Here is a 16,778-nt window from a genome sequence, read left to right on the forward strand (position 1 = left end):
AAAAAAAAAAAAAAAAAAACAAAACAAAACAGAAAAACATAAATATTAAGTCCTGTGTTCCCAACTAACAACAAAATTTCAACTATTAAAATTATGGTATGGTAGTGCTTGCCTGTAATCCCAATGATTTACAAGATTCAAGCAGGAGGACTGCAAGTTTGAGGCCAGACTCAACTTAAGTGAGACTGTCTCAAAATAAAAAATAAAAAGATCTGGGGCTATAGTCGAGTAGTAAAATACCCCAGCATTCAATCCCTAGTACTAAAAGCAAACAAAGAAACAAAAAGAAGTATTAAAAAATTTAAGCTTGGGCTGGGGATGTGGCTCAAGCGGTAGCGTGCTCTCCTGGCATGCGTGTGGCCCGGGTTCAATCCTCAGCACCACATACAAACAAAGATGTTGTGTCCGCCGAAAACTAAAAAATAAATATTAAAATTCTCTCTCTTAAAAAAAAAAAAAAAATTAAGCTTTTAAATCATTACACCAGTTCCCCACTCTGCTCCAGGTAAGACCAGTTTATGGTACATCCTTCAGTCCACTTTTCACTTTCATATACACATATACCTATGAACACAAGAAAACTGTTTTGTGAGATAAAAGTTTTTACAAAAATGGTGTCATACTATATATGTATATGCAGCATTCTAAGGTTTATGCAGGTTGCTATTTGTACTATATTCTCTTAGGATGGCCAGGTACTATCCTTGATGCTGCTTCACATTTAACTCATGGTGCTGGAGAGGCAGTGGAATTCCTAACCTACTACCACCTGTGAGATCTTGGGTAAATGATTTAACTTGTTTTTGTCCAATGGGAATAATAGCAATACCTGCCTCAAGGATTGACTTACTTATAAGTATTAACTAATACTTAGTAAACATCAGAAAACATTATTAACAGCAAGCAGTTAATGAGTGTTAAAATGATTAAGTTCAATCAACTGTGAGGTAGACATTGTTCTCATTTCATAGAAAAGGGTAAGAATTCAGATGGTTAATCAAGTTTTTCTAAGGTCACTCAAATAGTCAAATGACAATATGATAAAGGTTTGCAACTTGGGGCTGAGAATCTAAAGCTGGGGTTCTTCCACTTTTACATGTTGATGAAATCAGGAGATAAGGTTCTAATTACTTAAGTCTTGATGTAAACTTGTGTAGGTTCTTAGTATTTTATTTAGTGTCTTTAAAATATCAGACCTGAATTCTTGAAATGCCATTGAAAGGCAATGCCCCCCTGTCCCCAATCCCTGAAGCTTTAGTATGTGCCAAACAACCAGTTTTTTTCTGGAGCAGAAAGGATATTAGTGATACAGGTGGGACATGATCTCTCATCTGGTCAATTGGGAGAATTCCATTGCAAATCATCTCTGCTTTAGTAGACACAAAGGATGGCATCACCAGGCCCGGGCAGTCACACAAGCATAGGCCAGGCTCCACGTAGAGAGTCTGAAAGACAAGAGATTTAAGTTGGATATATAGCAGATGAGGGGAAAGAGGAGCGGTATGTGAATGGCAAGGGGCTGTAGAAATACCTGGAAATGCTTGGTGTGACCAGGTGTGGCAGACACAGATACTTTCTTGTTGCCCATGATGGTGTTGATGGTTGAACTTTTACCAACATTAGGGTAGCCCACCTGGAAGAGACTCAGAAATTACTGAACAGGCATAGTAGTTACCAAAGACCCAAAGATAGTACATAAATGGCGGCAAGACTAGCATAAGCATCTGGTTACTTTAAAAGATTGTTTGAAATAGATGCTTTGTGTGTTCCTTGACCCCCCTTTCTCCTGCAGTTTGGGTGGGTTTATTCAGTCTCACCTCCATGATGAATAGCTAAGTTATACAAACTGTATTTCTATAGCTTTTGCTGTTAACCTAAGTAAATCTCACTGCCCCATTTACAGGCATTTCACTGTTTCCATTGCATCTTCCATAAGGAGGTGAAGATGAGTACCAGATAGACATTAAATCACAATATGATTATTTCAAATTTTCAATAACTGTTTAGTTTGGGCCCAGCAGAATGCCTGGCCTGTAGCAAGTGATCAAAAAATGTTTTTAGAATTGGTAAATTAACCTTTTTCAGGATTTCTTTTAATATCTTTATTTATTTACTTTTTTTTTTTTGAGAGAATTTTTTAATATTTATTTTTTAGTTTTCGGTGGACCCAATATCTTTATTTTTATGTGTTGAGGATCGAACCCAGCGCCTGCGCATGCCAGGTGAGCACGTTACCACTTGAGCCACATCCCCAGCCCTATTTATTTACTTTTATGAGGTGCTGAAGATTGAACCCAGTGCCTCACATGTGCTAGGCAAGCACTCTACCATTGAGCTACAACCCCAACCTGCTTTTTTAGGATTTCTACTATGGCTTTTTCACATATGGATTTTATTATGTTGAAGTTGTTTAGTTATTTTGCAGTACTAGGAATTGAACCCAGGGTCTTGTGCATCCTAAAGAAGTGTTACACTGAGCTATATCCCAAGCCCTATTTTCAGTATTTCTAGAGTAACACACTCAGAAAGTGAGAGAGGCTGTTTTTTTTGTTTCATTAAATGAAAAACACTTGTAGAAAAGCTGAGCTTTCTGATGCATGCAGAAATTAATTTTTAGTAATAAAACACAGAACGAAGCCTTAAAACTCCAAGAAATTAAGTAACTTTTCCAAAGTTCTACTGCATGACTGGGAAAAATGTCAATTGCTTTTGTCATTTTAAGCAAGTTTCTATTGTTGTTTGTGTTGCAGGGCCAGGGAAGTAGGTTGAGTGGAGCTACAGAAGGTTCAAACATAATTAGGATTAGCTTTACTTGGTATGCAGGCATGCAACTTAAGAGCCCCAAGACTCCAAACCCGCCATGACCTCCCTTCTTCTACTCTTTGTTCTCCTGGATAGAAGATCTTTATAATAAACACCTTCTCTAACGTCTTACATTTCTTTAGCTAAGGCTGGGGCCATTTAGAGCCATGCTGTTTCCCTTTGGGGTATAGGGACTTTCACAGCCTCTGGAATTAGGATATATATATGCTGAAATGTGATCTATTTTCTCCTTTGTGCCATGCAGTGGTTACACAACTAAAGCATCTGTCATGTTTTGCCTGGCCAAGATGTTGGAATTCTCCCAAATATGCATCTGGAACATTTACAGTTTAAGTTGGCAAGGACCTCAAGATGCCAAAAGAATACTGAACTAGATATTAAATGCTTTCATTTTAGTTTCTCTTAGTAATTTGCAAGTCATTAAGAGTTGAACTGGAAGGAGATTGGATAATATATTTAACATAATAAGTGTGTAACTAATATAAGCCTTGAGGGAGTTCACCCCTCAAGCTGGGCTCTGGCCAACACACTGCTTCATTCCATGATGCCAGTGGGCAATAAGATGGCTCCTTATGATGCCAGAAGACTAACTGCTCTTTGGGGTCCTTGTGTAGCTAACAAAGGATGGGGAATAGACACTTAGGTAGTAATAATTTAATGATGTATTTCATCTTACCAGTCCAACGGTAAGTTGTCCATCTTTCACCTTCTTCCCAGTGTGCAGCTGCTTAAAGAGTTCCAGTAATTCCTGCTTTGACACCAGGTGGCTAAAATTGTGTATCTGCCTCCTCTGTGGGGTTTTCCTTCCCTGAGCCTCAGAATCCACAGTGCAGCTTTTCTTCCAGCCCTGAGCATGGGCTTCCTCGTCAGGGCAGCTATCTTCTGAGCATGTCTGCCAATCTTCCTCCTCTTCCTCTTGACAGTCCTCATATTCACTATCATCTTCATCACTAGAGGAATCATTAAATGAGAAAGAATCCCTGTCTGGGAGATGGTCGGTCTCTCTGTGTGGAATTTCATTCTCCTCGAAACTGGAGTTTTCGGACTCAGATGTGTTGGCTTCTCCAGCATCTTGGTTCACTTGTTCCTGCTGGAAAAAAAAAAAAAAAAAATCACAAAAGTTCAGAAGTGCATAGCTGCACTTTACACTTTAGTGAAGGTACTCAATGAGCCGGTTATGTAAGTAAGATGAACAGAGGACAAGAAAATTATGCTGGAGACTGGAAAAGGCAAACACAAGGAGGAGGGAAAGTAAGCCTTTCCATGCAAGGATGTGCAGCAAGTCACCAATAGTGGTGCACTCTGGGAGGGCAGGAGTAGCAGATCTTCACTTTTTACCATATGAATTTCTGCATAATTTGAACTTTGTACAAATGTTATGAATTACTTTTCTAATTTAAAATAAATCTTAAAGCAACTGAAAAATCCTATGTTAAGATGAACTCTTTGGCAGTACATAATTTTGCAGTGGGCTGTAGAATAAAAGCATTTTTCATTAACAATAAAACATTTTAACATTCGCCTTTCTGAACAAAGCAAGAAACTTTTGAGCTTCGTTTACATTTCTTAATGTTTAAGGAAAAATGGCTATTCTTTTGTGTCTGTGGTGCTAGGGATGGAGCCCAAGGCTGTGCCCATGCTAGGCAACTGCTCTCACTGGGACATTCCCAGCCCTGCTACTCTTTAAGTGCCTTTAATTAGTCAAAAAGTACCATGGAGCACAGACCCCTGAGTGTGAAATGCAGAAGTAGCAAAACTTCAATCCAGAAGTTGATGATTCATTATCAATGAAAGATTTCCTTTGGAAAAGAGAAAGATAAAAATCACTACTCATGGGTGAGTTAATTCTTCTGAATCCCTCTTGAACAACATAGCAGATAGGAAGTTCTACAGTAGCACTAATTCTTACCTACAAGTGTGAAGTGGTTAGACTTGAAAGTGACACATGTTTTGTATCATTTCTAAGTTGATTTAATACTAGAATGAGTAACAGCCACCAAGGAGGACACAAACAGGTATCCTAAAAGTTAGGAAAGAAGAAACAACAACAACATGTGAGGAAAAATAGATATGATTTCACAATGGCCACTCAAAAAGAAATCTGGCCTGTAAGAGAATCCTAAAATTAGAAATAATTTTTATGATAAATAAGCAATGAATCTAAAGAAGTCAGTGTGTCCTCACTGTGATCTTTTCTGAATCATTTTAAAATATGAAAGAAACATAAAAACAAGAACGTGAACTACAAATCAAGAAATGTGTGGTAGAAAATCTGGCTAGAAGCAGTTCAGCTTTAGAAAAAATGCTAAAGACAACAAAAGGACTTTGTAATAATTATGTTAAAAATTAAAAGAATGAGAAAGTTAAGCCTCTGGACAATGCAATTATTAATAGATGACCCAGAGAATTGTATTCAACTAAAAAGAGTCATATATATTTAAATAAGAAGGGGTTGAACAATTAGAGGAAGAACCAAACTCTTCAGAAAGGCAAATAAGCAGTGAACGTCAAGCCATTTTAAATAAGTTTTATATTCAATACCCAATTAGATATGGCTACTGATATGAAAACACAACCTGAGAAATCATGGAGAAGAGATTTTAAAAGACTTGGGAGGAGCAAATGGCACATCATTTTAAAAATCAGAAAAAATATCCATAAGTTAAGCACTGTTAATGCATAGGCTATTAACTGAAAAAATCCACAAATTAGTTGATGAGCCTTAAAAATAAGACAGACATCAATAGGAAGCATCCATGGTTTCCTGAGAACACATCATGTAAACAATTTCATTTCTCTCTAGAATCTATTACTTAGAAGAATGTTAAAGACATAGAAATGTTAAAGACATAATTTTTTTTTTCCATGTCTGATAGGGTTATTGACTTGTTTTATCAGGACAGAACCATAAAGTGATAAATATTTAGTTAAACACTTCTTCAAGACACTGACTTCCAGGACAGATTTGAAACAACAGAAATAGTGGGCACGTAGGCAAAAGACGGAGCCCAATTGCCAGAGAGTAGGAAGTACCTGCATGCTGCCGAGAAGACTTAATGAACAAAATATGTAATGTGTTCGGAATAACAAGCCTGGTAGGGAGTAACATTCTATTAATATCACTTTTATGGGTTAGTTTTTATTTATTCTTGTGGAGTATGTTTATCTTCACCACATAAAAATGCTGAAGGTACAATAACTCTGGAAACTAGGCAGGAGGTCTGCAAATGGAGGCTAGCCTTAGCAACTTGGTAAGATCCTGTCTCAAAAAATAAAAAGTACTGGAGATATAGCTCAGTGGTAGAGTACTCCTGGGTTCAATCCCTGGTACAAAACAAACAAACAAACAAAAAAGCTTGGTAGAGAGTGATTAGTAGGTCAAGAAAAGGTCACAGAACTCCTATCTCTGGTTTGATTATGTTTAAAAATGTTATCAATGACTTAGAAGAATATATAGACTATATAGAAGTGTAAACACACAAAGTCTGCAGATGATTCAAAGCCAGAATGAGAGAAAAGAAAAACTGCCCTTTAAAAAATAAACTCTACCTTGATCCCAAACCATTAATGTTACTATCCCAAGTTGAGGTAAAAGCAAACTTTTTCCACATGTAAAAATAGTTTGCTAAATTCTCTTTTTAAAAAACTATTTGAGAAATTCAGTTTACCACAGGTTAATATAAGCAAACAGCATAATATAACTCCTGGAAGCAGATGAAATTAACAGAAAGTTTGAATTAATAAAAGTATCCTGATGTCAAAAAATGTGCACCTTTCTGTATATGCTCTGGGCAATATACAGAAGTATATACTTCTATATATACTTCTGAGTAATACTGCCAATTTTAATCATAATCCTGACACAAGCAGATAGGCATTCAGAATGGGGGCTCCAAAGAGGGTGTCTATGAAGAATTTAACAGCAGATATTACAGTGTGTAGTCAAGGGAACCAAGAGGACACAGGACAAGTGCTCAGATCAAAGATTAAGGGGGCTAACACAGCTTCACTAAGGGAAGAACTTTCTGAATTTAGGGATTGAAAAGGAATGAGCTACCTGGTCTTGGGACCTTGTCATTGAAAGCAGTCACATAGAGGTAACATGACTAACAAGACGGTGAACTGGAGGTTAGAGCTTGCTAAATTGTGAGTACACCCAGAGGAGGGTGCTGTATTCAAAGAACCTAGCTGCATACCCACTAAATGGATGTGTGATCGACAGGAGAAAAGGAAAGGATGATAGGGGAAAAAAACATTTACTTGTAAATGTCTATTAATATAAAACATGAGTCTATTAATTTCTTCTCATAGTTATTATCTTATTAGGAAAAAAGCCCTATTTTTGTAAAATTTGGGTTAAAAGATTAAGGAAATAAGAGGGTATATCTAAGTTTAGGGTTAATTTCTTTGTTTTCAAAACAAAGTCAAGGGATTCTGATCAAACCCTGAGATGTTACTACATCTTTCTGTTCTAATTTCTCTTAGAAGTAATTACAAGGTCATTATGAGACTTCCTATAAAATGTCTTATTTAAAAAGAAAAAAATTTAAAATATCAGTGTGCAACAATAGGGATGTTAGAATATTTTAAAACTACAAAAAAAGTAATTTTATGATTCACTCTTCTATTGGTCATCCTACTATTAGTATTTAGGGGGAAAAACCCTGAAAAAACAAAACAGTTCCCACAAATCTCCAATGGGAAAAACAAAACACCAAAATTCTCCCTGCAAACACCCTGAAAAAGTGCTCCAGGTTACCTTAGAGTCCTCATTCAACTGAGCAGGTTCAGCCAAAGCTGACCAGAAAATAACCTTCACATCTTCTTTTTCAAAGTACGCGGCCCAGGCACTCCGCTGCTCAGCAGTCAACAAGTCAGCCTTGTTTATCAGAATAACATTCTCCTTCTCAGCATCTGTCTCTTTCACATAACATTCCTAGGTGAGACAAGAACACTCAGAAATATCTCTTCAAACAAGTAAAATATTAGTTTAGGTATTTTAAAGATCCCCAATAAAAGTGTTTTTTAAAATTGCACCCCCTCCACAGTAAATCACTTGCTAGTTTAAAGATTTTAAATCTTGGTACATTCTATTAATTAATCTTTCATTAAGCTTTGAAAAGAAGTTTCATGATTAAGATTTTTGTTACTGACTAGTTTAAAAAAAAAAATCTGTATAACTATGGTTCTCAATTGAAATATGCACACCTCACAAAATATAGTGTTTTATTAGTTTAAATCTGTAATATATCATTTCATGTAATTTTTATACCTTAGTTACTACACCCTGTGAAATTTTATAAACATAATTTACTTGTAAAATACTACAGGAAATAATAACTGAGGTGTAAGAAGGGAAAACTTAACAACATGGATTTAAAAGTGAAGTGAATGGAATATGAAAAAATAAGTAAAATGTTATTTCCATTGGTGTCTCTTGAAAAATGGGAAACTGGCAAATGTCTATTAATAAAGTAGCTTCTGAACTAAAAGCTAGAAAACTCATGCAAGTGTTTGTGCCTTCCTATAAATGGAACAATTGTTTCAGAAGAGAAAACATCTGTCTAAACAGTGGCATTATGCAAGCTCCTGACCTTGGGAGGAGAGAGAGGCCTAAACAAACAAAGCTAATGAGTACAGAATGCTTGCCTACAGGGATTGCTGTGAGTGATGCTGTCTTTCTTTGCTACCCCAAAGGTGTTGAATTGAACTTTTATTTATTTATTTTTTGTTCTTTTTAGATATACATGACAGTACAGTGTATTTTGACATATTACAGATAACTTATTCTTTACTTACCAAATCTTCGCATCTAAACAGCAGTGGGTTTCGAGCATCTACTATCTGGACCACAATATCACTAGGAAAAAAAATAAGTGAGAGAATCTAATCATTGTGAAGTGAAAGGGGTTGCTGCCCATATATCGAGGGAAGAGTAGCAAACACTTTCCATATATTAACCACTTGACACATATTTTAAAAGCACTATTATTCCCAGTTTGTGTGAGGAAACTGAGGCTTATAGTTAAGACCTATAGCCTAGGACCAGCTATAAGCAACTGAGCCAAAACAGGAACCCAGGCAGTTTGGACCAGGGGTTATGCTCTTAACCATAACATTCTACCATTCTAACAATGGCTTAGAGAGGCTCAGGCGGCATTTCATTGCTAAAACTTCCATTATAATTTCTATTAAACTCTCCTGGTAAGATAAAAGAGTATTCCACATAGTCTACTCCAAGTTGAAGTCTAAATATTCAGTTCCTAATTTTCATTCATATTAAAGCTTCAAAAGAAAGCTAATAAATCACTTGCTGACAGCTACCTCTATAAAAGCCAAAATCTTATTTAAACCCAGGACTACCACAAAGCCAACAGTCACTCAACAGTTCTAAGAACATGCTTCAACAACAAAACTGTAAAATATCAATTTAAGTTGCCATACTGAGCAGGAATCAGGAGTTCAACTTCTTCCATCATACAGAAGAATATGTAGCAATAAAAAAACTCTCTGTAGTCCTTGAATCCCTCACAAATTAGAGGGGATTGCAGCAGCCTTCCATGGCACTGCAACACTGCAACATTTTTCTCCTCAGAAAAGATCCTCTGCTTCTCTGGGAAGTGCCTCCCTCCTACTCTCCCTCACTCCAGTCTCTGTGGCTAGCAAGATGTTCTAAGGGCCGGCTGTTACTGCCAATGGAAAGAGAAGCTGCAGAGCTATCACCATCTTATAGCACTCTCCCCAAATCCTAATTTGGAAGATCAACCTTTTCTAAGGTAACTCTTCGCAACCATACTAAATACCAAGGAATCAAGGTTACCATTTAGGGGAGGGCTTTGACAAGCGAAAGTGCATCCCCCCCCCCCCAACAGTCAAAATTTTAGCATAACCTTGTGATTCAAATTCAAAGAATTCCTAATTTTTGACAAATTGTTTTTAAGTTGTCTTAGCTGGCCCCAGAATTTCCTTTCTAAGGTAACATCTCACTTGCAAACTGAATTAAGCTGAATGTCTGAAAAAAAAAAAAAAAAAAGGGGACAAAGCCTAATAAGGTAAAACCACAGGGTCTATAAACATTACATCTATCAACTAAACATGCAGACAGGATAAATGGTTTCAAAACACCAGAAGGAAAAGAAGACATTTTAAGCTAGCTTATTTCATGCGCTGATTAGGATACCAAGTGCCAACTGTGTAGCAGGAAACATTTGTGAACACAGTGGAAACGCCTTATCTTACTGGAATACAGTGTGCTGCCCCCAGTGCCTCAGCAGTTTCCTGCATTTCAATGGCATGTTATACATCAAATCTTTTCTGATAACTACTGTTGAAATTAAAGAGGCAGATGGCTTAGCCAGCCTGTTAGCAAACAGGAGACATCTGCTGTAGAGAAGTCATCAATAAATATTTCCTGTTCAAGATGTGGTAGTAGTCACTTTATTAATAACATTTCTGTGTAGCTCAGCTCTATTTTCATGTGATATAAACTATATTCCCTGAGTTAGAAATACACTGTTATTAAAAAGAGATAAATCAATAAAAATATCAGAGCAAGTAATTCTGTAATTCAACTAAAGCTAGGGGTTTGAACAAGTGTGGACATACTCTGGAGAAACCAACTGCTATTTTAGGGGCATACAAAGTATGTCAAGAGCCTTCCTGTTGAACATGGATAACTGAATACATATAGCTGCCTCTGCTTCCTCTCAACATGTAAAATCTAAAAGCAAATGATGAAACTCATTAGAACAAGGAGAAAGAAAGAATAGCAGCAACTAAAAAATACTAAACAGTGAGAAAGCTCAGATTAGAAACATCAGCTCTCTTTAGGATAGAGAATGAGGTATGGGACCAGAATCACCTTCCCACTTAGCTCCTGGTGGGCTCCACTGTACCATTCAGCCAGGCAACTGCAATCCAGCCCATAGCTCCCATTCCTCCACCCCAACAGTAGAGGGTTAGCATTTACCATGGAGAAAAGAATCTAAGAGGTGCTGAGAGCCACGGCCGAGTCTGTATGGCCCCTGGCATTTTGCCAACAGTATTGATTGACAGGCAAGGCATTACTATCCGCCTCTGCCGCAACTTTTGAGTTCTCGCACTATTTTGGAGTTCTCATGGGGATTTCCGGGGATTCCCCGAGAGTTCCCATTGGTTGGGGAAGTGCAGGAGGAGGGACTTCCGGGAGAGATATTTCCGGCTGGGTGTTCCTGGAGAAGCCTCGTGGCTTTCGGGAGGATTCCCCGGGAGCTGTGTGAAGTGTTTTCCTGCAGTTTAAAAATAAAGTTTGTTCCTGCTTCAGTGGCTCGTGATTTGTGCCCAGCCAGACTGCGGCAAAGAGGCTCTCGGACTGGGACTTTAGGCACAGGAGAAGGTGAGAAAGAGGTGTCATACATAAAAAAGAAAATGAAACATAAGCCTACATACTGAACTGTGAGGATGCCCAGCCTCCTGGCATCATACCACTCTGTTTGGCCCCATTCTCAGAAAAAGATCATTCTTCACATTAAGAAAATGGTCTTAGAGAAAAAAGGCCAACAGTAACATCTTGGGATATTCCAACCAAATATAATTGATCCCAGCAAAGTCACCTCAGAGAGGTTCACCACTTGGCAAACTCTACCCAAACAGGTAGGTCAATCAGCTTTGTAATGCTTCACCCTTAAATATGAAGGGATGGAGCTGAGGATATAGCTCAGTGATTGAGTGCTTGTGTAGTATGCAAAAGGCTCTGAGTTCAATCCCCAGTGCTGCAAATAAATAAGAATGGACAAAAACCATCACTAGACATATGGGAAAGGCCTTGTACGTGAAAATCAGAAACCAGAATAAACAGAATAAAAGAAACAGAGAAGACAGGAAATACAAAAGTAAGAGAAAATCTAAAATAAATACTGTTAAGTATGTGGGAGGAGGTTGAAGGTGCAGCACTGCAGAGCATGTTAACAATTCTTTCTTTTAAAAAAGAAAACAGGCATTCTCAGCAGCACACACCCTCAACTGCTAGTGAAGCACTGAAGGAGATATGAATCCATTTTGCTCTGCACAAGTTCTCTAGAACAATACTAGACTTCCCAAGCTCCACTCAAGCCTAACTGAGTAAAAGGGGCCTGTATGGACTGCCACCCACAGCAAGCTTCTCCTTTTTACACATTACTATTCTGACTTTTTCATATCCCAGCCTATCAGCCCTCTATCTGCCCCTGGAAAGCAGGAGGTGGGGCACCTAAAAAATTGAGACATAATTCATGTATCATAAAATTCACCCTTTTAAATGTACAATTCAGTGATTTTATCCATACATATCTGTAACCATCACCACTAATTTCAGCATATGTTCATCATCCTTAAAAAAAAAAAGTGATTTTTTTACAAGTTTTATTCAAGTCTCATTTTCTTGGTAACAATGCTAAATGTGGGAATATTTTTTCCTGAGAATGAACCAATTAAAGCATCCTATTTCATGGGTTAAAAAAAAAATACAGACAGAAGGTTCACCATATTAAGTATTAAATTCATTTATGGAGTCCTTGAAAATAACTAAAAAACTCTTTTTAGTAAAACAGAAACCTTCTAACTATACTAAGAGGTGATATTAGAGGAAAGTGATTTTATTAACTTTTAACAGTTAGGAATTCTCAAGAGTACACGGAAAAGAATGAAAATTTCCCATACTCAACTTATCAAACCCCTTTTTAAAAAAGCCCAGTTTAAAAAAAAAACAAAAACCTCACCTTTCGATTTCCCTGGATTCACATCTGCTCCTTTCTCTGCTTTGGCACAGCCCATGGCCTTTCTATCTGTAACACAGCAGGAATCTTGCTCCTTTTGTATTTTACTAGGTACTGAATTCTGAGTTCAAGGACCACACTGTGTTCATCTGCATGCCCCTAGTGCCTGACACTTTGCTTGGCGTTACATTGAATTCCACAAGACTGCTGAAATGAGCTCTCACTTGGCTCTTCCCATAACATGCACACTCTTTACAGGCAAGGAACTACCCTTTTTTATGCCCATATTTTCCAAATACCAGAAGAATTCAGAATTCACCTTAACAGAAAACATTCACTGTTCTTATACACCAGTCAACGTACTCCTATAAAAGCAATAAAAAACCACTGTATTTTAAAAAATATATAGTATCATGTTTTCAGTTTATTATAATTCTCTATAGCTTTTTGTATAATTTAATCCCACTTCCCCAACCCAGAGCATGGGTATATATCAATATCCAAATCTAACACAACTACCATATTTTATTACACAAAAGAAAATGGCGACTCACCTTCTCTCGATGACCCTCCAGAGTTGGCGCCAAAAGTCCAAATTTCGTTCAAATGGAGTCAATATTAACTTTTGTTCCTCTTCTAGCCTGGCTTTAGAATGAGGAGTTTATATCTTTGCCAGATTATCACAGAACTGTCTTAGGCAGTATAAAGGTTCAAATTCATTACATTAAAATGTAAGTACACAAATATGATACCAGTATTATTATATGCCGCTTGCTGAATCAATATAGATAAAAATTTATTCATATCATACTTCACCAAATTCAAATGTTATCTGTAAGCTATTTAAATCCTGAAAGTTTCTCTCTCACACAAAATCATATATTTCTCACACAATTCTTATTGGAAGAATGCTGAGGAGAGCAGTGATCAACTGCAGGGAACCTGATAGCTGCATAGGGGAATGAAAGAAAACCAGGCTAGGAAGTAAACAAAGCCACCAACCCATCTTGGTGCAAAGATGCACAGGCACCTAGTAATGCTCTATTTGCATATGTTACAGAATGGACTTTCAAGTAGAACACTACCATTTCCCTTTTAAAGAAATCAAGACTTCAAAAGGCAAAGAGTAATACAAGCACACCAAATGCCTGAACTCAGGGTTTCAAAATAAATCCTTAAGAGTCTAACAACACTCACCGGACAAGCTGACGTCTCCATTTTAGGAAGTTATCTTTCTCTGCTTGTTTAAGTTCTTCTGGGCTAGTTTTTTTGTCCCAGTGTGGTCTGAGACAGAGAGAAAAAAATTCCATATAGAAGTTACCAAAATAAAACAGGGAATTTGAAAATAATGGCAGCTGAGGAAAAAAAGCATAAAAAATGTGAATAACTAAAAATTTTACACTCAGCCGCCCTGTATGGCGTGTAGTGATCTAAATTTCTGCTCAACTCACCTCCTTGGTATACACAAGAACTGTCTGTTTTCTTCATGGAGTTTCTTAATTCTCTGGCTTTCTTCAAAAGATAGCAGTCCAGTTCTAGCCTCAGGGAGCACAAACTTAATATTAAGCTTTTCTGTTCACACAAAAGAAAAGTACTATTATTTAAGATGCATTCTAAATTACTGAGGGTAGGTTATTTTTATAAACTTGGGAAACTAACGATATGGAGCCTACATCAGAATTTAAACCTTATTCTTCTAGCCCTGAATAAGTTATAATTTCCAAATGAAGTTTTATACCAAGAGAGAAATTAAGAATTCTTCATAAAAGGACACCATTTCTAAAAGTATTAATTTTATAAAACTACATATGGTAAATATTTCATTGAAACAAAAAAGAATGGGGAAGGACTGGTAAAGATTCAGCACAACCAATTTCCTCCCTTTGTATATGGAGAATAATTTTAGTCACTGGGAGTAGTGAGTAGGCAAAGATTCAGGGAAAAGACTCGCTCCAGTTAGAACTGCTAAACTACTATACTGCTATAATTTATACAAGATATATTTTAAGTTGGAGACAAACACAATACCTTTATTTTATTTATTTATTTTTATGTGGTGCTGAGGATTGAACCCAGTGCTTCACACGTGCCAGGCATGTGCTCTATCACTAAGCCACAACCCCAACCCCTAAACAAGATATTTATGATCAGCACTCACCATTAGTGGCTATATCATAAAAAAAAAAAAAGCAAAAAGCCAAACCGACGTATGAACTACAGAGACCTCTACTCTAGGGCTCTACCTCTCTCTGCTCTCTGAGATGCTCTATGTCTCTCTCTTATTTTCCCCAACACAGCCACTACCTACTCAGCATCCATAGGCAGTGGTGACTGCACTGGAGACTGGTACCTGGGAAGCTAGCAAGCTTTTTTCTGAAATGGCAAGGGAAGGTCCTATTTCAAAGATAACCAAAAACCTCTTGCAGTCTACTGCCCTTATCGGACCACCGCAATGCCATGTAGGCCCTTGCACAGCCCACTACCCTGGTTTACAGTCAACCCAACCACAATTCTTATCTATGTCATCCTTAATGACAGTCAAAACACAACTCTTTGCCCCATGCTCTCGATGCCTTTTTTTAACATTAACTTCTTCATGGTGGTCTGCCCCATCTGACATTCGCACTTGGCTCTGTCCACCCTCTGTAAACACTTTGGCCCTTTGATTCATGCTCTTTATCGCAGACCATCACCCACTTTGTAAATTCACTTCTTTTCCTATTTGGCTAAAACTGCATGGTATAGCCCTTCAACCATTCTCTAACCAAATTGTAAAGTTCTTCACTCCACTGCACCCACACACCAAAACTCCAACTATGCATTACCTTTCTCATTTCAGTAGCAATGCTATGTGAACTGCTGTAGGAAATGATACAATAATGCAGCTACCTGCTATTGCAAATGTACAGGCTCCAGAAGCAGCTAAGTCTTTGGGACTTCCCATAGAAGGAAGAAATCCTATATTTTTGGCTTATTTCTTCCATTCTCTAAATGGAAACTATTCTCTTTAAAGCCCCTACACCTCCTCCCGCTCGATTCCTTTCCCAAAAGATAGCCTTGACATCAATGAAGAGAAAAACTGAAGCTACTGGATATGCACCCTCTTTTTTTGATACTGGGGATTAAACCCAAGGGTACTTTATTACTGAGCTACATCTCCAGTCCTTTTCATTTTTCATTTTGAGACAGGGTCTTACTATGTTGCCCAGGGTGGACTTGAACTTGCAATCCTCCTGCTTCAGTCTCCCAAGTCACTGGGATTACAGATCGTGTCCAGTAGCACTCTCTTACCTATACACTTCATGTATGCACCCACCTCTGGCTTCTTTCCTCCAGCCTCAGAGGAATCTGTGTTCCCTTCCTACATAAGTTCATCTGTCCAACTTCACTTTTGATCCTATTTTATTCCCATCTCCTTCCAGACTCAAACTTTGCTCCATCTCATTAATCTCTATGTTTTAAAAAATTAACATTTTAATTACAAAAATCACATCATATAAAATTCTTTGTTAAAAAAAATCAATATTTGTAAGGTAAACATTCTCTCTGACTTAACTCAAATTACCTCTTTATCTCTGCAAATCCATTTCCCTTCTTAAGGTTATCAACTAAATGTATAACTTTCCAATCATTTTTCTAATATTCACATACATATATGGATTGGCCAGTTTTAAAAGAAATACAAATAGTATTAAACTACATGTATCACTCTGTAAATTAATCTTTTCATGTGACAATAGGTCTTAGAGATCCTTCAAATTAATATCCAGGGAGATAATTCACTGTTTTTAATGGCCACACAGAATCTCAATTTCATAGTCTGTGTGTACCACAGTATATTTGGCCATTTTTGCTGTACTGGAACATTTAGCTTCCAAGTTTTCATAGTCAAAATACAGCATCTTTTGGGATCTTGTTAAAAATGGAAATTATTATGTTCTAGCCCACACTCGCTGAATCAAAATCTCTAGAGAAAGAACCCAGGAATTTGTTCATTAACAAGTTCTGAGAAACTCTGCTGCTCATTAATGTTTGAGAACTACTGCTCTATAATATATACTGAGAAGTAGACATGTTAAATTACAGGATTTGTACTTCAAGTTCCTAATAGCTCCTGTCAAATTAAATGTTGTCTTTTCACCCCCACTATAACCTATGGGCATACTAATATTAAGTTTGACTCTACACACACACACACACACATACTCTCCCCCCCCCCCCCCC

The 16,778-nt window shown here is 37.3% G+C and overlaps 1 protein-coding gene across 1 annotated transcript in view; it reads right to left on the minus strand.

Moving 5' to 3' along the window:
* The window catches only part of Lsg1 (large 60S subunit nuclear export GTPase 1), a 28,935-nt gene that overhangs the window by 6,948 nt on the left and 5,209 nt on the right, over positions 1–16,778 (minus strand). The window contains exons 3-10 of the mRNA XM_015500011.2: positions 14,006–14,126; positions 13,752–13,838; positions 13,109–13,195; positions 8,623–8,683; positions 7,583–7,759; positions 3,500–3,913; positions 1,532–1,633; positions 1,302–1,445 (exon numbers count right to left, since the gene is read on the minus strand). Coding sequence (XP_015355497.1) covers positions 1,302–1,445; positions 1,532–1,633; positions 3,500–3,913; positions 7,583–7,759; positions 8,623–8,683; positions 13,109–13,195; positions 13,752–13,838; positions 14,006–14,126 — 1,193 coding nt within the window. The remainder of the gene's footprint in view (positions 1–1,301; positions 1,446–1,531; positions 1,634–3,499; positions 3,914–7,582; positions 7,760–8,622; positions 8,684–13,108; positions 13,196–13,751; positions 13,839–14,005; positions 14,127–16,778) is intronic.

Source organism: Marmota marmota, unplaced genomic scaffold (genome assembly GCF_001458135.2).
Source record: "Marmota marmota marmota unplaced genomic scaffold, marMar, whole genome shotgun sequence".
In the NCBI taxonomy this organism is placed as follows: domain Eukaryota; kingdom Metazoa; phylum Chordata; class Mammalia; order Rodentia; family Sciuridae; genus Marmota; species Marmota marmota.